The sequence below is a fragment of the Lupinus angustifolius genome, unplaced genomic scaffold (genome assembly GCF_001865875.1).
Source record: "Lupinus angustifolius cultivar Tanjil unplaced genomic scaffold, LupAngTanjil_v1.0 Scaffold_139_16, whole genome shotgun sequence".
Classification (NCBI taxonomy): Eukaryota; Viridiplantae; Streptophyta; class Magnoliopsida; order Fabales; family Fabaceae; genus Lupinus; species Lupinus angustifolius.
This window is the reverse complement of record NW_017725456.1, coordinates 1-24,576: the sequence shown is the minus strand read 5'-3', so window position 1 is coordinate 24,576 and position 24,576 is coordinate 1. Positions and strand designations below refer to the sequence as shown.

Here is a 24,576-nt window from a genome sequence, read left to right as displayed (position 1 = left end):
AGATATATGTTATTGTCAATCCACTTTTTTTTTGTAATTTTAGGTGACCATTTCTAACTTTTAATTGTGGAATGAACACACAAAAGGTTGAATTGTTGTGCTAGTTGACGTTTTTGGAAAAACTCAAATAAGTCTTTATATTAAAAAAATTAGAAGTGAGTTGTTAAACTCAACAAAAATTGAGTATCTTTGTACACCCCTATTAGGTTTTGCTAAATTTATGAGGAACTATTTGATTTTTCCAACCACTTAAGGGAGCCTTAATAAAATGAGAATGAAATCTAAGAAAACATGTATGAAAGGCCCGATTACAAATTTTTGTGAGTTTAGGGATCTAACTAAAGTTTTTTATGCCTTTGGGCAAATGGTTAAATTATTTAATATAGAAACATATTTGAATTTCTCATTTATAATTGGCATTCCTACGAGAATAATAAAATTATGTTTTAGTTCTAGAGATAATACAATTCAAATATCCAACCAATTATATATTAGTTGCAAAATTAAATAGGTAAATCTGGGATAAGAGAAGATGTGTAGTTAAGATTTAGGATGATCATTAATAATCTGCATAAAAGATCTCCTCTTTATGATGGAGCAATCCCCTTCTAAGTAATGCTATCATGGTTGATAGTCTATCCTAAAAGCATCTCCATGCCAAAGCGGTGACATTCAAAGAAGCCTTCGAGGTCTACAAGAGGTTGGTATTGCTGCTTTGAGCCTATCTGCTTGACGAGGAGCTTGAAAACTGTTAATTGAATAAAAGCGTGATTAGTCGTGAACTACACCTTCAAGTTTGTTATATGTCTCCATATTGTGCATTTTATAAGTATTGCAAAAGAGAATCAATTAGTATAAGTTTCTAAGTAAAAAGTTGTCTACCCTAAATTAAATTCCAGCAAAATATATATATTCACTCTAGCCAACATACCCTTTTGTCTTCATTAGTCAATCCCATTGTTATTGTTAATGTTGTTGTTGTTTTATACATGAAGAAAATTATAACTCAAACATACTTGTAATTTGTAATTGTACCCAAAAAATTGTAATTTGCAAATGTACCCCAAAAAAAATTGTAATTTGCAAATGATCTCAGCCACAGTTCTGATTTGTTTCTATATAAGGTTGTGCTTCTCTCCCCTTCTCTCATTGTCTCCAATTATAGCAGAGTTCAAAATTCTCTGCATTATTTTTTTTAAAGATTAGCCTAACCTTCTGACTTTTCATAACAAGAGAGTTCTTGTGCATTAAGAATGAATGAAATTTTTACATGCATTATTTTCTCTCTGCTTGCCTTATTTTCGTTAATTTACTTTCTCTTACCAAAACGAAATAAAAGGCCTCAAAACCAGACAAGTGCAAAGCTTCCACCAGGTTCAATGGGATGGCCTTACATAGGACAAACCTTCCAACTCTACTCTCAAGACCCAAATATTTTCTTTTCTTCCAAACAGAAAAGGTTGCTATTCTAGTTTAGTTCCACCTCTTTTTTTATTGAGTAATTAGTGCAAGTTTCCATACATGTCTGATTCTAAATTATTGGTTCCCATTAGATTCATATAATTTTCGCATTTTAATACATTATCGGTGGTTTAAATATATTTGAAATTTAAATATATTTGGAATAATTAGTCTTGGACCATGTAATAAATTCTCATGATGAGCCTTAGCAACTTCTGTAAGTCGATGTTGCCTTGTGACCTAAAGATAGAGCGCTCATATTCAAGCTTATTAATAAGATTGAAATCTTGACGATCTTATAACAAAATTGAAGACTCAAAGATAGACCAGGTCTTTAATCTTAGTGCATGAAATTATGAATGTAACCAAAACATCATTGTTTAATTCTAGGTTTGGAGAAATATTCAAGACCAACATCCTTGGATGCCCTTGTGTGATGCTGACAAGTCCTGAGGCTGCACGGTTTGTGCTAGTGACTAAAGCACACTTATTCAAACCCACATACCCCAAAAGCAAGGAACGTTTAATTGGCCCTTATGCCCTGTTTTTCCACCAAGGTGACTACCACATGAGTTTGAGGAAGCTAGTTCAAAGGTCTATATCCTTGGATGCACTCCGCAACATGGTGCCAGATATTGAAGCCTTAGCCTTATATTCCATGAAATCTTGGGGTCATGGCCATGTCATTAACACATATAGAGAAATGAAAAGGGTAAGTTAATTTTCTTTATACAAAGATGTTTATAATTTCACACTATTTGCATAATCTAATTATTACATTGATTATTATATTAGTGTTTGTATTGAAGCAGTTATGAGGTTTGAATAGTCTAGCATTTGTTTATTGAAACTTTAGTATAAAGTGCGTGATGTAATGTATAATAAGGGGTTAATAATTTAAGAGGTCCAACTTTGAATACTTGCAGTTTTCTTTTGAAGTTGGTATCCTTTCAAATTTTGGACACATAGAGCCACAGTTGAAGGATGAACTAAAGAAGAACTACTGGATTGTGGACACAGGTTATAATTCCTTTCCAAGTAGCATTCCAGGAACCCAATACAAGAAGGCACTGTTGGTAAGTAATTAAACACTTCATCAAATTTTCTTGCTTCTGTTTTTGAAGTGAAGTATATATGTGTTATGTATTATTCATTTTGAATGTTCTTTTTTTTATTGAATGAATATGTATAGGCAAGAAAGAGAATTGGAAAGATTCTAAGTGAAATAATTTGTGAGAGGAGGGAGAAGAAGTTAGTTGGAAGAGATTTGTTGAGTTGCCTACTGAACTGGAAAGGTGAAAAAGGAGAAATCTTAAGTGATGAGCAAATTGCAGATAACATTATTGGGGTGCTTTTTGCTGCTCAGGATACCACAGCTAGTGTTCTGACATGGATAGTGAAGTACCTGCACAATGAACCGAAACTTCTGGAATGTGTTAAGGTATGACTATGATCATTAGGGAAATGGAGGTTCACTTATTAACTTTATATATCAGGTATCAAATATATTATTCCAGTTCAGTGCACGAGGCTCCTACTCAGTAGACATTTTAAAATATGATGAACCATATGCATATGGGAACCACGAACCAGCATTCCAATTAAATATGCACGAGCCTATTTTCTTCTCTCAAGGAAAAGTGTCTAGTTTTTTTTAAAATGAAAATTGTGTATTTGTCAATAACACTGTAATTTGTGGTGATCTCGCTTGGCAGGCAGAACAGAAGGCTATTCAAAAATCAAATGAAGGTAACCAACCACTGAGTTGGAATCAAACTAGAAACATGCCAATTACCTACAAGGTATGCAATTATGCATTGTTTCATTGTCACACCTAGCTGAACAATTTATGATTTTCTAGAACTTGCATCTTACTAGAGCATGGTATATCTTATGATGCATCTCTGCCTAGCTATTTGGTGCAACAAAATAAAAGAAAATGAACTAATGCAAGAAGTTTTTGCTGATTCATGTGAGTAAGTATGTGTAAGATGTGATTTTGTTGCAAGTGGTTAATAATGGGAAACTGTGGACTTGGTCAGGTTGTTTTAGAGAGCTTGAGAATGGCAAGCATTATATCATTTCCTTTCAGAGAAGCAGTGGCTGATGTAGAGTACAAGGGTAAGTGGAATATTTTACTATAGTCTGCAATAGTTTTCAATATAGGGCTTTTCCCAGGGTGAAAAAAATGAACCATGCAAAATCACAAGTATTTTGTGCTATGTTACTATATACTATAAACTATTAATTGCAAAGATAAAATGTGAAAATGTTCTTTTTAAAAATTCTGATCATATCTAAATAAATGACTCACATAAGAATTTGAAACAGGGTTCCTAATACCAAAAGGGTGGAAAGCAATGCCTCTGTTCAGAATCATTCATCACAATCCAGAATTTTTTCCAGAGCCTAAAAAGTTCAATCCTTCAAGATTTGAGGTTAGCAGAAACAGAAGTTAGCAGTCTATAGCGGAAAAATGTATTATAATTCATGGATAAGGCTAATTCCCTCTTAAATGAATCCAATCAATGTGTCCAGTAAAGGGTATTTAAACATTATCAAGCAGATGGATAGTTATTGGAAAATGTTTCTTTGTTTTGTTGTATGTATGTACAAAATAAGTGAGAAGTGGACATAATGCATAGAATATTGAATTGGATGTTAATGTTAAAATAGCTAGTAGAATAATGTTATATATCCTACTGATCCTCCAACTCATAAGAAAGTGACACATATCAACTTGTAAATTAATTATTAATAAATAAAATATCACCTTGTGATATATGTAACTTAGTAGGAGGATTTAGTAGAAGAATATATAATTTTTCTAAAATAACATGTTGATAGCTATTTATTTTTGGTGTTTGTTCATATAGGTGGCACCGAAACCCAATACTTTCATACCATTTGGTAGTGGAGTACATTCCTGCCCAGGAAATGAGCTTGCTAAACTGGAGATAATGATTATGATCCATCATTTGGTCACCAAGTTTCGGTACTACTAATCAATTAGTAATAGAAAAGAAAATAATTTAGAGAGAAAAAGAGAGCAATGAATGGATAATTCATTGACACCTAAGAGACACTTTAAAATAATCTACATGATAAGATTAAGTGATTGATTGAAGCAAATAATATAAAATGATTATGCATGTAATTGTAAGTAACAAACAAGGGATGGCCTAAAAGCATCAATAACTTAGAGAAAGTTTGAAAATTGGGGTAAAAAATCATCATTATGTACATATAATAATTCAACTGCTTAACACACTCACATATACATTAAATTAGATATGTGCATGTTTTACTATCCGGCTACAATTGAATTTATTTTATTTTTCTCCATAGAATAAAATGTCAAAATCTGATCCTTGAAATTTATATTATAAGCCATTGTATTAGTAATGATGTACAAAGTTAAAATTCAATTTGACATGTTGTAATCTCAAAAACCAAATTTATTAAGAATTGACCTTTACTTTGATTTTGTTACATACTTTAAGGTCTCTTTGCATCTTAGTCTTTTGAGGAAAAGTAATGCTTTAGAACTATGAAATACATAAAAAAAACATTTTTTTTTCTATGTCATGCGATTACTAAAGAGTTTATGTTGGTTTGTATAGGTGGGAAGTGGTGGGATCACAATGTGGGATTCAATATGACCCATTCCCAGTGCCTTTCAATGGATTCCAAGCCAGATATTGGAAAGAATCTACCAGCTAGAAGGCAACATAGAAAGAAGCAATATGCCTATGATATTCATAGTTAAGAAGCCATCCACTTTCCAAATCCACAAACCTTTTTCATTTAGATTTTCTATTTTTTGTTGTTGTATTTTTGCATATTGGGCACATCAATTTTGTGCCCCTTTATCATTTCTTCCCCATGGGCATCCTGGAAAAATGAAGGGAAAAGGCCTTGGCAGGGGATGGTACTTTCTTATTTTCTTCAATTATTAGATTTGGTAAGATTTTGATTCAAGGACTTGTGTTTTCTAGTTAAGTTATATTTGATATTAAATGTAAGATTGAATGCAATAGTGCAGCAACTTTGCAACCTGATTAAATTACATTACCTTTAGCATTTTTGGCAAATTCCTATGTACTAATGCATTAGGATTGTTAATTTGTAGCGTTGTACCATTAAATCTATATCAATTTTTTAAATTGTATGCTTTAGCCGGGTGCCTTGTTGTAATTACTATCTCTCAAATTGGTGATCACCTAAAGTTTATTTCCATGGATTCAAAATTTGGGAATTAAACTTCATATATTTTTGGGTTGGGTATAGCCTATTCCGGTGTTTATCAGTGGTGTTATACCATTGGTTTAGGTACTAATGGGGTAGTTTTTTTAATTTTTTTATTGACCTGAAGTTTTCTTTAAAATGTATTTTTTTACAATTGAATATAACTATATAAGTATTAAGTCTTCTTAACTTAAGCTGCTAAGATGTTATAATATAATTTATATTGATTAACATATATCACAATATTTTGATTTTAGCTACTAGTTCCTTAATTCTATGGTTTAATTATGTATAATGTTTGAATTTATACACTACATTAACATATTTGGTTATTTTGGTCGACCCGTCCCGGATTTTATCAAATCATAGTAAGTCAGGTTGGGGTCAAGGTGGAGCCGAAGTTAATTACCCCATCAGAATATTAGGAAAGATCCATTTAAGCTAAATCATCTCAACTCATCCAAGAACACTAGTTGGACTATATAATAAGGATTGTTTTTATTAAAAGACAACATTTAATAATTCTTAACTGTATTATATGTTTGTAATCAACTTGAGAGAATCTATTCTCATGGAGCAAGACTCGTACTGAGTTCACATTTATGCTTGGAAAAAAATCACATTTATTGATTATACTGGTCTAGTGGTCTCAATGATATATTTAAACATTCAGCGTAAAGATTTATAACAGTTAATATATCATCTACCATTTATTTATATTACTTCTTTTTTGAAAAATCAATAATGATTAAAAATAAATGATAAATAACATACTAAACGTGTATAAAACTTGTATAATGTTAGTACATACATTTTTCTCTATTTTATCTAACTGTCCAAATTTGGCAAACTCACTGCATCAATCCTATTATGTAATGTTATAGTTTTTATTTTATAAGTTAAATTATTCTTTGCAATTTAGTAGTTAAAATGCACTAATCTAAAATTATAACGTAGTTAACACACATATATGAAAGAATTTGCTCCAAGTGTATGCAATAGAACTTGCAATTTAGAGGAATGTCAACCCTACTTTTATAAATATATTCGTTTAAAGAAAATAGGTGAAATATTTAAATATTGTGTTTTCATATATAGCTATTTTATTATATTAAAATAAGATAATATACATATTAATATATAAGATAATTAAATATGCTAACTTATTAGGCTAAATAGACTTATAGATTAAAGTCAAGAGTTGTTAAATTAAATATGATTTTTGAAAAACCGTATAATAACATCTTTATGCAAAAGTTTGGCCCAACTTATTATATTTTAGGTAATAAACATCTGACATGTAATCTACCCTGTTTCCACGCCTAGACGTGTAAGTGATTTTGTTTAAACTGCAAAATTGTTGGAGTCTAATCAAACGAACTAAAAATTCACAATTCCATATATTTAGGAACTGTTCAAAATAAATCATATATTAAAAACAAAATAAGGAAAAGTGATATGGGTTATTATCATTATTTTAGTTTAGTTAATGTTAGATTATTTTCATTATTTCCGTACATTTAATGTTAAACTATTTTCATTATTTTCTTTTTACTAGTCTTTTATTAAATTTTTTAATATGAGTTATTTTGATTTGTATCATGTAATTATATATATGAATTGTATTATGTGATTATGAAACTATGCTGGCAGAAATATGATACCATCTCTTTCAAAGACTTAGAAGATGCTAAATGTTTAATGCTCTAAAGAAAGCATGGCCCGCCATTGCTGCATAAGGCATCTGAAAACATTCAATACTTTTGCAGCAGACTATGATTTAAAAATTAAAAGGGAATAGAATCCAACACAGGAGAAACATGATGATGAAGGATATAACATACCCACTAAATAAATTTTTTAGTTTGTTAGCCGAAAATGAAATGAAATAGATAATTGTTACCTTATGGAAAACAATTTAACCTATTATAACATTGCTGATAAAAAAAAAACCTGATACAAGATTGATAAGTCAATTTCTATACACAAATTCAACATTAACCGAATCAAACTAAATTATATCATTATATTTGGTTCAATTATTAAATTGTACTAAAAGTTGAAATAAACCATTACACTCTTATCCACATCACTCTCAACATAGTTAAATCCCTTAACAACTTTCATTTCATTTCTGCATTCTGCTAAATTGAAAGAAAAGAGAGAGAGAGGGATATGGCCAATTCGGATAACCTAAAATCAGATGCGATAATGCATTAGATGAAGCAGCATTTGGCCTCCAACACATGCAGAGACCTTACCATAAAGATTGGAGTCATCTATACGGTTGATCTCAAGAAAGAAGAGGTCAGTCAGGTCACTAAAGAAGGTTACTCATTTTCCCCTTTTTTTTCATTAAATGCTTCATTTTTTCTTTTGTTTATATTTCTAATTCATAAATAAGGGTTTGTTCATGAATTATGACTTCTAAGTTGAAGAAGTCATCAAACTTTTCACTTTCACATCCATTAACTCTTTGGATTCTTAGACTAACTTCAGTCAATGTATTGACTTATCTCATATTTAAAGATTAGTGTTATTAATACATTAATGTTTATCAAATAGGTATTAATATGGTAATATAGGGATGATTTTCTAATTAAACACATATGCCTGAAGTTATATATATATATATATATATACTTTTATTTATATATATATATATACACTAATAGATAAAAGGAAAAATTAATTTAACTATCTATATGGTGTAATTTTCAATTTCCCATATTGCCCTTTCTACTAACTATACATCTATAACAAAAAAACTATCTCATGTTCACCTAATCTATATCATATTTCAAACTACATTATCTCTTATTCTATATTCTTCCTCTCTTTCTACTCTTTTATTGGGTACAAGATACACCAACAATACAATCTCTACTATTAAACATGTGAGAGTGGATGTGACACATTTACCTAGGAAGGGAAAATCAATAACGAAGGTTCATTGTTTTATTAATTCACCGTCACTCTTTCATTTTTATCCATTATTAATCAATTTTTACTTAGTTCATTGACTCATCAAAATCTGAACCTATTTTTCAGCATACATTAGTAATGAAATTTATTACGTTTAAGTTTAAGGTATTTATGGTAGTAGATTGATGGAGTGCACAATGCAGGTTAGTTTTGTTTGGTGCAATTTGCTTTGTTAATTAAAATAAATAATTCGTAGAGGATAAATTAATGATGCAACAGAAAAGCCGGGCAGACAAATTTGTAGTTATATATGTGAGCCTATATTTGTGGAAGTTATCTATGTATTCTATTATCTACTAGCGTATTGACATGCACTGTCATGCTTGTTAACTTGTAATGTATAATTTGTATTTTATAAATTCAAATATAATTTTTTGCGCTAAATGTATGGCTGAAATAAGAAGATAATAAGGATAAAATAAGAAAATAATATTATATAGTTTTTTTGGTAGAAATAAAAAGATATTGAGGGCAAAATAGGAAAACACAAATTACACCATGATGGGTGGTTATTTTGTGTTTTCCCTTTATTAATAGTATAGAAGTATAGATATAACAAAAAAAGTTCTTCATTGACACATGTCACCATCTCCTTAACTTAAGCTTTTTGCCATGTCATCATTGACACATGTCATCATTTCCTTAACTTTTCCCCCTCCAAAATGCCCACATATTTTTATAATGAACTCTCATACACTATATCTTTCTTCTACTATCTTAATATAAATATATGTGAGAATAGATTGTCCAAAGAATAATCTATTTTCATCAAATTAATCTTTCATCTATCTACTCTTATTTCATTTCAATTTACTTCTTAGTTTTATTCTCTATTCTTATTTCAATTTACTTCTTAATCTTCTCTTCTTTTGAAACTCACAAATTACTTCTCTTACATTTTTTTCATTTTTATTAGACATGTCTAATCTTTTCCATCATCAAACGAGGTATGATTTTCATCAAATTAATCTTTCATTTCTCTACTCTTATTTCATTTCAATTTACTTCTTAGTTTTATTCTCTATTCTTATTTCAATTTACTTCTTAATCTTCTCTTATTTTGAAACTCACAAACTACTCCTCCTACATTTTTTTATTTTGATTAGACATATCTAGTCTATTCCATCACCAAACGAGGTATGATTTTATAGTCATTTCACTTTTTTATTACTTCGTCATTCATGAATTATCTACCGAGATGTTCATTGATAGATATAATTTTATTTCATATTTTACCAATCAAATAGATAAAAGCCTTAAAAGAAAAAAACTGATATAATTTTGAACATATTTTGATTCTTACAACTATCATTCATGTTTATCCACACTTACTAAAGTTCTAGATCCGATCCCAAAATATATGGTTGAAACTGTCTTCCTCTTTTCAATTAGTCATATAATGAGTTATGATATTACAATTAATAAGGAAATATGTTGATATTCTAACTCCCTTAAAAATATCTGACAATGAATTTATTTCAAAATAAGACAATGAATTTATTTCAAAATAATCATTTTTAATACTAATTATTTAAAAATATTTTAAAAAAATTTCAATTAATATTATTTAATTAATTTTAAAACTGAAATAGTAGGAATTCAATCTTATCAAAACATTCTCGATTAATATCATCTAATCATTTTTTAAATTTTAAAACATTAAATAGGATATGTAATAATTGCACATTTAAATAATAGACAATGAATTTATTTCAAAATAATCATTTTAATACTAATTATTTAAATATATTTTAAAACGTTCTAAAATAATATTTTTAAAAGAGTTACATTTGTCCAAAATTTATTTATGGCTTAAAAATAATGTATTTGATTTGATTTGATTATGATAATGAATGTATTTATTTTATATTTATTTCTTGATTTATTTTCGATTACTTAAATTCACGTCATACTCATTATGAATATAAATTTGAGACAATGCTCATCATGTATATATTTTTTATAATGAATTGTGTTTAATTTCTTTCAAAGCATGTTGAAAAGTTCACTAAAATATAACACAGTAGAGGTTGACATTGTTCTTTAAACTTATATATTTTTATTTTCTCATTTGGGTCTGTTTCAAAATATTATCTTTTATTTTGTCTGAGAAATATAATTAATATCGTTCATTGAAGTTCAGTATTTTTATTGATAAAAATGCAATCATTTTATAAGATTGGACTTGCATCAGTAATATGGGTGAAATATGTTATCTTAATAATGCGAATGTACGGGTAACACGTGTGTTTTAACTATACAAATGTGCGATTAATATATGTATTCTTAGCAATATGAATGTAGGGTAACATATGTGTTTGAATCATTAAAATGTATGAGTCACATGTTTGTTCTTAACAATATGAATGCATAGATAAATGTATGGTATTAATCATATGAATGCACATGTAATATGTACATTCTTAATCATGCGGCAAAAATTACGACCCGTGCAAATGCACGGGTAACTTGCTAGTTACTATATAACAAAATAAACTATCACCACCTCATCAATTGCCACATGACATCTCCTCCTTCACGCCACCTCATCAATTGCCATATGTCATTTTCTCCTTCATTTTCCCCTTTCCTAAATGGTTCCATGGTAAATCATATGTACCTTCCCACATTATATTTGTCATTTCTTGACAATTATTGCATTTAATATATTTTATTGCATTTTATGTCATCTCTTTTAAAGGCTTTTTTATTGCATTTTTTAAGATGTAATACATTTGAATTGTTACTGAGATCTATGACTCTTTCTTTCTCTTCCAACATTCTTTTTCTCTCAACAATCTTTTTTTCTCCAGTTTCATTTCATATATATCTTCATTATCGTCTTTTTTCTTTCTCTTTCAATCATCCTCTATAAAGTGCATTTATTTATTTATTTATTTTGTAGATCTGATCTTTAGTACACTTTTCATTGATTTTTTGGTTTATTTTGTAGATCTGTTCTTATTTTATAATTAATTTTTTTGTATAATTTTTCATTGATTTCCTTATTTTATAGACGTGTTCTCACTAATTTCATTTTTTTTGTAGATATATTCTTCCAGCAATTTTCTCCTACAACGTCTGATAAACGAATGTATCTTCCTCAAGGAAGGGTCTGATAAACAAATGTATCTTCCTCAAGGAAGATCAAACCTTCAAAACATATGGCATGTACTCAATCTCCATTATATTATACATTCACTTACAATATTGCATTTATTTGTCTATTTATTTTGTTAATAATATATTTATCTCCTCATCTTATCTCATTGTTATTATTTTCTCTCTTTATTTATAGTTTGGTTCTTCCCTCAAGCATCTCTGCAAGTTAATTTTCCATATTCACATCTCTTATCTTACTTATACACTTATTTATTCAAAGAATCGTTATTTTAATTTTTTGTTTTGCATGTTTCAGAAACACACAGTGTTAATCATCCTCTTCGAAATTTTATTTAAACCTCATTACCTTATTTAATTGTTTGCTTAGAAATTTGTATTGTTTGGGTTGTCAACAATACAATATAATGTCTTTGTTCTTTATTTCTCGATTTTTAGCATTCCTATATATGATTTTTTCATATGTCTTCATATTTATTTGATTTATATATTTATTTATGATTTCCAAATTTTAAGCAATCCTCATTATTGACATAAATTTGTAGAATTATAACTAATAAATTTTGATTGTGATAATCAATTGACTTGATATATATTTTGTTTAAATTATTTATGATTTCTAAATTTTAGGCAATGCTACTTATGTAGATAAATTTGTAGAATTAAAACTAATAAATTTGTGCAATAATAATTAATTTCAATTATATTTTATTTTGTTTTAACATCATATATAATATAACATATGATTCAAAAACTCATTAAGAAAGAGAGTAGTTTGAATTTTTTGTATAAGTTACAGAAATAGAATATAAATTTGCGAATCAGTTATAAAATAGAAAGAATCAATTACCAACATAAATCAAAACATATCACAAAGAATAATTATTATAAATTATAATGGAATATAACGTAAGTCATTCGTTATAAACATGCATTAATTATTATTTAGTTTCTACTTTAAAATTATGTATTAAAGTTGTTATGAAATTGTGAAAAATATTTTAAATACATTAAATGGAATTTTTTGTAGTTACACATTTAAATAGACGTTAAAACATTATCAATTAATATCGTTTAATCATTTTAAAAGATAAATAATAGGAAATCAATCTTATTACTAATAGAAAGAATAAACTATGATATTATAATTAATATGGAAATCAGTTGAAATTTTTCTTCACATAAAAATGATGGACAAATAATTTATTTCATAAAAATAACAATTTTTAGTACTAATTAAAAGAAATGTAGATAATTCTCTTACTTTCCTGGAATTAAGGAATTGTGGCATTAATAACGAAATAAAGAATTTAGAGCAATAATAACGATATTTGAGGGTCGTAAGATGATATGATAGTTAAGCTGAAAGAGTTTAAGGAATAAGGTGGGTGAAGTTGTGGGTTCGAGCCTCACCCATAGCAAACTTAAAACAATAATGAGTTATAATGTGGTTTGATTGTTAGGAAAAGGAGTGAAGGAGATTTAATATTTGACTATCACCCACAACAAATACTAACATACTAATTATTATTAATTGAAAGAATGTGTTATCATATTATTTTTTTTAAGCGATCCTCATTATTGACATAAATTTGTAGAATTGTAACTAATAAATTTTTATTGTGATAATCAATTGATTTGATTTATATTTTGTTTAAATTATTTATGGTTTCTAAATTTTAGGCAATGCTAATTATGTAGATAAATTTGTAGAATTATAACTAATAAATTTGTGCAGTAATAATTAATTTCATTTTGTTTTAACATCATAAATAATATAACATATGATTCAAAACTCATGAAGAAATATAGTAGTTTGAATTTTTTGTATAAGTTACAGAAATAAAATATAAATTTGCGAATCAGTTTCAAAATAAAAAGAATCAATTACCAACATAAATCAAAATATATCATAAAGAAGAATTATTATAAATTATAATGGAATATAACGTAAATCATTCGTTATAAACATGCATTAATTATGATTTAGTTTCTACTTTAAAATTATGTATTAAAGTTGTTATGAAATTTTGAAAAATATTTTAAATACATTAAATATAATTTCTATAATTAAGGAATTGTGAGTATTAATTATGGAGTGGGGAACTATTTACTATAAGAGTAAGTTTTTTTACACTTACTCTTTATCTTAGCCATCAATTATAGAGATAACTAATAGTTTAGTGGACCTCTCCTCTTAATTATGATGATTTAGTTTCTATTTTAAAATTATGTATTAAAGTTTTTAGGAAATTTGAAAACATATTTTAATTATAGTAAATGGAATACGTAGTAATTACACATTTAAATAGAGTTTAAAATTATCACAATTAATATCATTTAATCATTTTATGTGTCATCTATCACTCCCTATACATCAATAAACATTATTGTATAAAAAATGTATGGATGAAGACATATAATCAAGACAGTGATACAATTTTAAAATATTATAATAAACTATTGTAATTGTACATAATCGCTAACACAAAAATATAATAACATTAGTATGTATTAGTTAAATTATAGTTTTTTTTACAATTCTCATAACCACGTCATTACATATCTAATGACATATACATTTATTAATTTTGATAATCCAATATATATTATAGTTCAAAGTATTTATCCAATCTACAAGATCGCTAAAAAAATAAAGAGTTTTTATAACCAAGAAGTTTTTATAATCCAATTGAAGTTATTGAACAAATAAATGATTTTTTTTGTTTAGTTCAATATAAAAAATTTTATACTTTAATTCAATCAGTTATTAAGTTGAAGCAAATATTTCTAAATTTCACAATATTAGGTGATAAAAATGAATACAATAATTTTGATTCTATTGATATGTGTAATACTAATGAGGACCAAAATTCAACTTATTAACTCATCAATTTTTAAATGCATTTATAATCTTTGGTCTTCCTGATCATATAATCAAGTTTTTCCATAATATTATATTGTGTATATTTAATATTTGTGATGTTGAACAATGAAGGACATTGAATTTTGAAAGATATATCAATTTTAAAATAACAAAATTTGAATTTGTTCCTTATTTTAAAGAAATAATATAGATATAATATATATGTTCTTAATCATATGGTAAAAAATACCGCCCGTGTATTCGCACGGGTAACTTACTAATTTTCTAATTAAAACAATGTGGGGAGAAAGAACTACACAATCACATGGAGTACACAAGTGAGAGGAACAATTCATTTCATTTTTCTTAAAAGTTTAGAAACATAAACAAAACTAAAATAGTTTATTATGGAAAAAAATATTAAATTCATTAAAAGAATAAACAAATTATGAAAGGTAGTGATGGAGTTATAAGAACAATTGTTTCTCCTATTGGATTATTGCGTTTTTATATTTGGTTTATGTTCTTTTATTCTTCTTCATGATTTCAATCTTATCTATTTAATTCATTTGAAATTTGTTTGATATTGATAAATGAAATGTTGTTATTTATTTATTTTCTTATCAAGATAATAATCATGTGCCCTTTTCATCTACTGACTAACATAAAATTTTGGTTTCAACATAGAGAAAATCCATGAAAAGATAGAGAAATAAAAAATAGCGTTAACAATAAAAATTGATTATTTTTGGATACTCCAATTTCCGTTTGCTGCTACTCTAAATCATTAAGATACATAAGTCCCACAAAAATTATTCTACTCTTTAGTTTGTGTTGTATTTGTTTTTATATTCTGATTTTTTTGTTGCTTTTCTAGGTTAACAACATGAATGTGAGTTTATTTCTTATCATTGTCTTTATTCTTTAGTATAGTAAGTGTATAAATTATTACAGTCATAAGAAGATAATGTATTCAAATATAGATTATAATCAAATTTTTTCAATTCAAACATTTATACGTGTAAAAATTGAAAATCCAGTATAAAACAATAGGAAAGTGGGTTGACAGACACGATAATGTCTGTCAACATGCTAGTATATATAATATTAAACATTAATCTTAAAAAATTAATAAAGGATAATTAGTAGACCATCTTTTAAAAATAAAAACAAAGTGTTACAACACTATTTTGATAAAACACTTTTATAAAAAAAATTATAATTTTAAATGAAAGTGAGTCTATTTGACTGATATGGTTTAAATAAAAACTGGTTGTTATGATCAGTTTTTGACCAATATCATTTTATGACTAATATAATTATTGTATCCTAATAACATGAGAATTAGCTTTCCGATTTTATTATGGAACTGGCTGGGACAGTCCAGTTTTCACTGCAATGTACAAGATAGAGTAGACATATAGTATTGAAATGTGGGATCAAGTTTCATTAGTTCATTTTGTGACACATTTTGTGCCATACCATATTTAAAACATTAGAATTACATTGAGAGTAAATATTCTTTCCCACATTTTGTGTCATTATATGTGTGAATTATGATTGGTTGAAAAAAATATATTTAAATTAAAAATTTAATTATTAAGTATTTTTTAATCAATCACATCTCATGACATATACATTGACACAATATTATGGGTGGTCCAACTACATTACCCTTCTCTCTTTTGATATAAATTTCAATCCAAGACATACATCTCATAAACCTTTGAATTGATTCTACTACCTTTTGCTGCAATACGTTCATATCACATAAACTTAAATATGGTGCAGCTATAAAATGCTGTCGTTGATGAGCATTGAGCAATATAAGCTATTCTCGCATGTTTGATAGTCCAGTTTATTTGTAATAGAGATAGATCAGATAACCAAAATGTTCCTCCGATGTATCTTATCTTCTATTTGTTGCTTGCTTCCATTTCTTCAATGCGGAGTGCTTTCAATTTTTTATATTATAAGTGAAACAATTAGAATTTTTTTAGAGATAACGTTTTGTCAATAAATATAATTCATGATAGAGTATTGTAATATCGATTGATAATGTAACCAACCCCTGAGATTAAGGCTTTATTGTAATATTGGTTATATTGTCTAGGTGACTAGGTGGTTAGAGATTATCTAACAGTGGACAAAGATCACCTGTCCTATAATTTTTCTGACCCAAATTCTAAATCAATCAAATTTCACAAAATAATATTAAAATATTAATTTCTGTTTTTATAATTTTTCTTTTTAAATGAATAAAGCTTTCTTATTAATTTGAGACATCAAATAAGACAAGTGATCCATCCCTAATCAACGACCATAACAACTATACTATGAATTGGATGCTTCATATGTTTGTAGTCATATTTAATTTGGCCAAGTTTTTTTGTTGAGTTTTTCCTATCATATACGCAACTTTGACTCTCTTCACATTGTGATACAAGTTATATTTATTGGTTGAATAGTTGTCTTAGATTGTCCAATACAACATCACATCAATCCTTGTTTTTCTTCTTTCCTCACTAGGACTATGGTTAGGGGAATGTGGGGGAAAATTCTTTTTATAGTTTAGTTGCATTTAATAAATGAAAAAAAAAAATGGTGCAACTCATGTCTTCTTACTTTTTCTTTGGTACTATGCGGAAAACTCTGGTAAAGAATATTAGCTATGACGGATGGAGATGATCAAATGTTATCTCAAATAACTTCATCAAACTTTTTTTTTTTCATATTCAAAGTGTCCTGATTTCTAGTTCAGTAGTCATTACTATTATTAACTGATTCTAATTTTTTTGTATAGTGTTATAACTTTTATTTTACTTCCTTGACTTAAGACACAACTAGATTTCACAAAAACAAAATCAAGCTACATCTATATAAAGGCACAGCCACATAAACACTGAAATCCAACACAAAACTGAGGTAGCAGGTCATGGATTCTCTCCTTTCACTCAGCATTTTTTGCCTTTTTCTTTCATCCTTTCCCCTTTTTGCATCCCCTGCCTTGTTGTTTCAGGTTTCACTTCTTGTCTTTGACTTGCACAAATGCACACACTTACATACACAAGCTTATTTACAATTACAAATCTAATTAGCTATGCATGAATTTGCTAAATTTTGTCTAAGGGATTCAACTGGGAGTCAAGTAACAAAGGAGGTTGGTACAACTCTCTGAAGAACACCATTCCAGACTTAGCAAATGCTGGAATCACCCATGTTTGGCTCCCTCCTCCTTCCCAATCTGTTGCTCCTCAAGGTACTTATTTTTACCTGCTTCACTTATAATCAATAATTAATCTATGATGATCAATATCTCTCACTCAACTTTTTGATATATTATCAAATTTCTAGCATATAAGTCTAACCATATAAGGTTGTTCACTACCTAAGATGAGTTTGAATCTAAGAGTTTGTGTCCAATTGAATCCAGGGTATCTTCCAGGAAGGCTATATGATCTTGATGCATCAAAGTATGGTTCCAAGGAAGAACTGAAGTCACTGATTGCAGCTTTCCATGCGAAAGGAATCAAAATCATAGCTGACATAGTCATCAACCATAGAACTGCAGAGAGAAAGGATGGGAGAGGCATATATAGCATCTTTGAAGGTGGCACTTCAGATGCAAGACTTGATTGGGGCCCATCTTTCATTTGCAGAGATGACACTGCTTATTCAGATGGCACTGGAAATCTTGATAGTGGTGAGGGTTATCCTGCAGCACCTGACATTGATCATCTCAATCCACAGGTTCAAAAGGAATTATCTGAGTGGTTGAACTGGCTCAAAACTGAAGTTGGATTTGATGGGTGGAGATTTGATTTTGTAAAAGGTTATGCACCTAGCATTACCAAAATTTATATGGAACAAACATCACCAGATTTTGCAGTTGGAGAGAATTGGAACTCTCTTTCTAATGGTCAGGATATGAAGCCTAATTATAACCAAGATGATCATCGTCGCGCATTGGTTAATTGGGTTGAAGGTGCAGGTGGTGTTGTCACTGCCTTTGATTTTACCACTAAAGGGATTCTTCAAGCTGCTGTAGAAGGAGAATTGTGGAGGCTGAAGGACTCAAATGGTAAACCATCTGGGTTGATTGGTATAAAACCAGAAAATGCTGTGACTTTTATTGACAACCATGACACTGGTTCCACACAGAAAATTTGGCCATTCCCATCTGATAAAGTCATGCAAGGATATGCTTACATTCTAACACATCCTGGCACCCCATCAATAGTACTTTCTCAAACCTTTTACCTTACAATATTTTCTTTAATGAAAAAACTTAGGTATTGTTCTACTTTGGATGATTGTTTTACATATGTAACAGTTTATTGGGCACTGTCCCACTTTTTGTGTGGAGTGGAGTGTGGTGATAGTGGAGAGAGAAAAAACATTAATAATTGTAGTAGTATAAAAATACTATATAGGTGTTAGATTTAGTTGTACATATGATAAGACTCCATTGCTAATTAATATGACCTTGATGACCACCTAAACAACAATGCCTAAGTTTTGTCATTTTATTTAATTCAGAAGATGATAATATTGAATAGGAAATTAAATTGCGGTTTGGTTGATAAGATTTTTTATTTTAACTTGTAACATCTTATGCAGTTCTATGATCACTTCTTTGATTGGGGACTGAAGGAGGAGATATCTAAATTAACTGCTATAAGGCTGAGGAATGGAATCAATTTGAAAAGTAGTGTGAATATTTTTGCAGCTGATGGTGATCTTTATGTAGCTGAGATAGACAACAAGATCATAGTGAAAATAGGATCCAAGATGGATCTTGGTAACCTTATTCCCTCAAATTTCCGTGTTGCTACCTCTGGCCAAGACTATGCTGTTTGGGAGTGACTGCATTTCATAAGATACTATATTTCTATATTAAGGTTAAAATGTAATAATATGATTTACCAAGGAATAAATGTTATATAAAGTTAAAGTGTTAAACTATATATAACGAATAAAGTTAAATTATTTCATGAGATAATATATTTTTAATCCACTTGTTAAACTTTTTTGCTATATATTCTCAAAGCTTTTTAATCCTACCAGTGTTACTTTTACTTTTTTCAGAGTTGTTAAATATGTAGTAGCCATTTTCGTCCTTTATTAGGATATGCAATAGCGAATTTAGTCTTCGACACTTGGAGCGCATCTAATTTTCTATTTCAGAAAATTATCTTCAACATAATATATAATAAAAATAACTGAGAAAAAACTTTGCCAATCCATGATTTTGATCAAGCAAATTCTCTCTATTATCTACATACAAATTGGATGAGTTGGTGTAATTATAAAATTAGACACTTCAAATTTTAATATCTAGATTTGAAAGATGATATTTTTTTTATCAAAAGCCACTTCTCATCTTTTCAAAAGTCACTTTCTAATGTCTCTTTCTCAAACTCATTTTCTTTCTCTCTAAAAAATCAATTCTAATTTCTCTCTCAAACTCATTTTTGTTTTCTCTAAATGTTATCATTTTTCTAGTTCCACGACAAGTAAATCACTTTATAAACTCTCTTTCTCTTTCTTTGTATACTCTTCATTTTTTGTTTTCTCTCCATATCATTTTTATTTTAATCATCAATCAATTACCTTTGTATATATGATCTTCTAATTTATATATTCTATTAAGCACATGTGAGTTACTTTCTAAACATTCTTTCTCTATACACTCTCTTCACTATTTTAATGAAAAAATCAAACTCATTTTTCGTTTTCTCTACATGTCATTCTTCTTTGATTATCATTCAATTAACTTTTTTTATTGAATTTTATGAGTATTTTGAATGTTAGTTAAATATAGAAACATTACAATGGCATAAAGGAACTCTAGAAGCTTGATGAGAAGATGAGGGTGTCTTATTTGCCTGACCGGGCAAGGATACTAGGGATCCCATTCTAAGACACTTCAGGGTTGGGGTCCCATTCTCGTCCTTCATGGTCACATCCCCCAATAATCGACGAGTGATCTTGGATATGCTCATTTCGACTACAAAAATTAAATCAAAATGTTATAAAATCGGGCAATAATACTTACATTAAAACAAGTAAAGGATGTAACATGCAAGACACCTCCATGCTCATAACAAAGGTTGTGTCCGGGCAACATGGTACTCACCTCTATCCATTTCTCGATCTCGACAACCACCTCTAGCTCCTTAGTAGAGAGGTCACTCTCCTCGAAGCCATATGGTCGATGAAGCTTCTGATGATGGGCTCTGTTCCAAGAAAAGGGGAATCATCGTTCCCCCATCGAGGTGCTATGAGTAGAATGGATGGACGGTGCAAGGGAAGTTCCTAGCTCTGCAGAAGAGGGCGAATGGCTGGATAAACCCCTAGGCGTTCAGATGCAGCTAAGAAGAAGCCACCTAGAGGTGACTTAGGATGATAGTGCACGATTCATCAAAAGAAAGACGAAGCCCAATCTTATGAGAATACACCTTGTACATATAGAAGTTGTGAGGGTCCCTGTTCCCCACCGCTGGGTCAATACAGACTCGCTCATCCCTGCTTGAAGCTAGCAAAGTAAAGTTGCCATCTAACCGACTCACAACATGAACATTAGGGTGAATGCTGAAGGGGAATGAACTTTCAGTGCCAAGAACCTCTCGATCAACCTAGTGATAGTGCGAATTTGGGCCATCCAACCTGTTTGGAATTCTAAACATGTCTGCCCGAGTAGCATAACACCTCGACATTGTCCATGTTCACCAGATGAATCATTAGACTCAAAAGACAAGAGCTCACCCATGACCAAAAACCACTCCTTTCGTGGAGCTACCTTGTCAGCAAAATCATCAAGTCTCCTAGTCGTCTAATCTCTCCGTTCGGACTTGATTTGAAGGTAGATAACAAGAAGCTCCTTAAGTAGTTGCCAACAACCCAATATAATCTAGAGAAGTATGTCGTTGACTAGACAAAACCCTAAGGGTCAGTATTAAGACCACACTTCTGCCACCCACCTGCTACGCCACCAACACATGATCGATACGCTGCCTATAACACATGCATCTGTCACACGCTGCATGTCACCTACAATTATCACTTAACTTACTGCTGTATGGCAATGATATGCCTAGAGTAAGGCTACTAAACCTACTAAAGACTATAAGTCAACTATCCACATAGTACGACATTGTCAGGTCCGATTGAGATGGGCAAAAGCAGCCCCCTGTGTAAGAACGAGGTTGCAACTAAGAGGGGGTGAATTAGTTGACTTAAAAATTATGGCCACTTTTTCTGCAAAAAGAAGAGTTAACGTGCAGCGGAAAATATATGCAGAAAAATAATCAAGATAAAATCAAAGAGGTAAGGGAGAAGAGAGTACACAAGGATTTTTATACTAGTTCACCTTTTTGTCCACCGAAGGCTACGTCCAGTACTCTTGCAACACAAGAGATTTTCCACTAAATATTATGAGTTGTAACTACAATATCTCACCCCGAGATCTCTATGTACCTTACACACTCACTAATATTTATACCCTTGGAAAACACCTTTCCAAGTAACTCTATCCCCTTTCTATTCACACCCCGTGAAAGAAAGTTATTACAATGAATGAAGAATTTCAATGATGGCTTGGATTGCCTTTACAAGTATGAAATATAATAACACTTGCAATCCAATCAATTCTTTTGTATACTTAGTAATAATGTTCTTTAAGTTTATAAAACTTTGAAACACTTTACTTCAAGCAACTCTAAAAATGACTTTGAAAGTTTGAGTGCAAGTTGCTTAGAAGTGCCGAAAATTATTTCAGAAAAGTGTAGGAAAGTTGTGATAAAAGTGTGAAAGAGTTGTTCAAAGAGTTGTTTTCGTTGTGAGTTCTAATGCCTTTAAATAGGCTTTCCAATCACCCATTGTGCCTTTATGAAAGAGTAGAAATTGTTTGGAATGAAGGCATTTCGTTTGGGATGAAAACTCTTGAGTTTCAAATCTGAAAAACTGATGTAACAACTCTCAGTAATCGATTACACCATTTGGGTAATTGGTTACTCAACTTTTTCAAAACTGATAATCTGTTACTCAAACTCAGTAATGGATTACTGTGAACAGTTTTAAGTTGGATAACTCTTTTTCTCACACACGTAACTTGTTACTTAGATGAAGTAATCCGTTACACACTATTTTTGAAAAATGTTTTAAGTATTTTTAAAGTGTTTCATTTTTCTTTAAAAATAGTTTGAGCATTACTACTTTGTATATTTAAGAGTTTTAGGATAGAAGTACCTATAGAGACTTAATTTAATTTTCTTAAAGCTTTAATCTTCTTTGTCTTTGATAAGTATTGTTCATTTTCTTCTTTTTGGTGATGTTGGTGTCTTCATCAAAACCTTGCCAAGGTCAGAAGCAAAGATCTTCTTCACAATCTCCCCCTTTTTGATGATGACAAACCAAGATCTTCTTGACAGTGTAATTTTCTTGAGAGCAGCATACTTTGAGATATGTTGAAGTTTTGACTTGAATATGCTCCCCTATCTTGTATGCTCCCCCTATCTTTTGGAGTAATGTGCCTGAAATATAATTTTACAGAAAATACACTCTAACTTTTCTCCTCCTTTTGACTTTATCAAAAAGTAAAAAAACAAAGAGATTCTAGCACAATATATATAGCATACATACACTTTATAAAATCAAGAATATATCAATATGATAGTATATACTCATTTATGGATTAAGATATAGATAAGCAAGTATTGCAATGCATAAATAAGATGTTTCAAACATGTATCCAGGAATGGAACAATAAAACACAAAACATCATAAAGTAATTTGTGCAAGAATATGCAGCAATAGCTTAAAAACAATAAATAAGCAGAAAAATTTGTCCGAGATTTGAAAAATAATGCATCCACATATCTCAAAGTATGCTGCTCTCAAGAAAATTACACTGTCAAGAAGATGTTGGTTTGTCATCATCAAAAAGGGGGAGATTCTGAAGAAGATCTTTGCTCCTAACCTTAGCAAGGTTTTGATGAAGACACCAAAATCACCAAAAAGAAGAAAAGGAAGAATACTTATGAAGACAAAGAAGATTAAAGCTTCAAGAAAATTAGATTAAGTCTCTATAGGTACTTCTATCCTAAAACTCTTAAATATACAAAGTAGTAATGCTCAAACTATTTTTAAAGAAAAATGAAACACTTTAAAAATACTCAAAATAATTTTCAAAATAGTATGTAACAAGTTACTTCATCTAAGTAACAATTACATGTGTGAGAAAAAAAGTTATCCAACTTTAAACTGTTCAGAGTAATCCATTACTACCTTTGAGTAACAGATTACCAGTTTTACAAAAGTTGAGTAACTGATTACCCAAATAGTGTAATCGATTACTCTAATTCGTTTTTTTAAAGAACAGTAAATAGAGAGTTTGGGTAATCGATTATCCACTATCAGTAATCGATTACTAAAGACTGTTGCATGAGGTTTTAGATTTCAAAATGAAATGTTTTCACTCCAAACGAAATCTCTTCACTTCAAACAACTCGTACACTTTCAGAAAGACACCATGAGTGTTTGGAAAGTATATATGAAGACTCTAACTCTCACAACAAAAACACACAACATATACACAACTCTTATAAAATTTCCAAAAACTCGTAAACTTATTCTGAAGTTATTTCTCCACACTTTTGGCAACTAGCACTCAAACTTTCAAAAGTTATTTTTTGAAGTTGCTTAGAAGTGTTTCAAAGTTTTATAAACTTAAAGAGCATTATTACTAAGTATACAAAAGATTTGATTGGATTGCAAGTGTTATTATATTTCATACTTGTAAAGGCAATCCAAAATCATCATTGAAATTCTTCATTCATTGTAATAACTTTCTTTCACAGGGTGTGAATAGAAAGGGGATAGAATTACTTGGAAAG

The 24,576-nt window shown here is 29.4% G+C and overlaps 2 protein-coding genes across 2 annotated transcripts; both read left to right on the top strand.

Moving 5' to 3' along the window:
* Positions 1-1,143: 1,143 nt before the first annotated feature.
* On the top strand, positions 1,144-5,443 carry LOC109340108 (abscisic acid 8'-hydroxylase 4-like). Its single transcript, XM_019577682.1, has 9 exons — positions 1,144-1,459; positions 1,852-2,173; positions 2,388-2,537; positions 2,654-2,902; positions 3,177-3,263; positions 3,504-3,582; positions 3,793-3,899; positions 4,338-4,456; positions 5,085-5,443. The coding sequence occupies exons 1-9, from the start codon at positions 1,254-1,256 to the stop codon at positions 5,182-5,184; spliced, it is 1,419 nt and encodes a 472-aa protein (XP_019433227.1). The 5' UTR covers positions 1,144-1,253; the 3' UTR covers positions 5,185-5,443.
* Positions 5,444-17,564: 12,121 nt separating this feature from the next.
* On the top strand, positions 17,565-19,660 carry LOC109340107 (alpha-amylase). Its single transcript, XM_019577681.1, has 4 exons — positions 17,565-17,699; positions 17,810-17,939; positions 18,114-18,919; positions 19,301-19,660. Exons 1-4 carry the CDS (start codon positions 17,616-17,618, stop codon positions 19,544-19,546), a joined length of 1,266 nt encoding a protein of 421 aa, XP_019433226.1. The 5' UTR covers positions 17,565-17,615; the 3' UTR covers positions 19,547-19,660.
* The last annotated feature ends 4,916 nt before the right edge of the window (positions 19,661-24,576 follow it).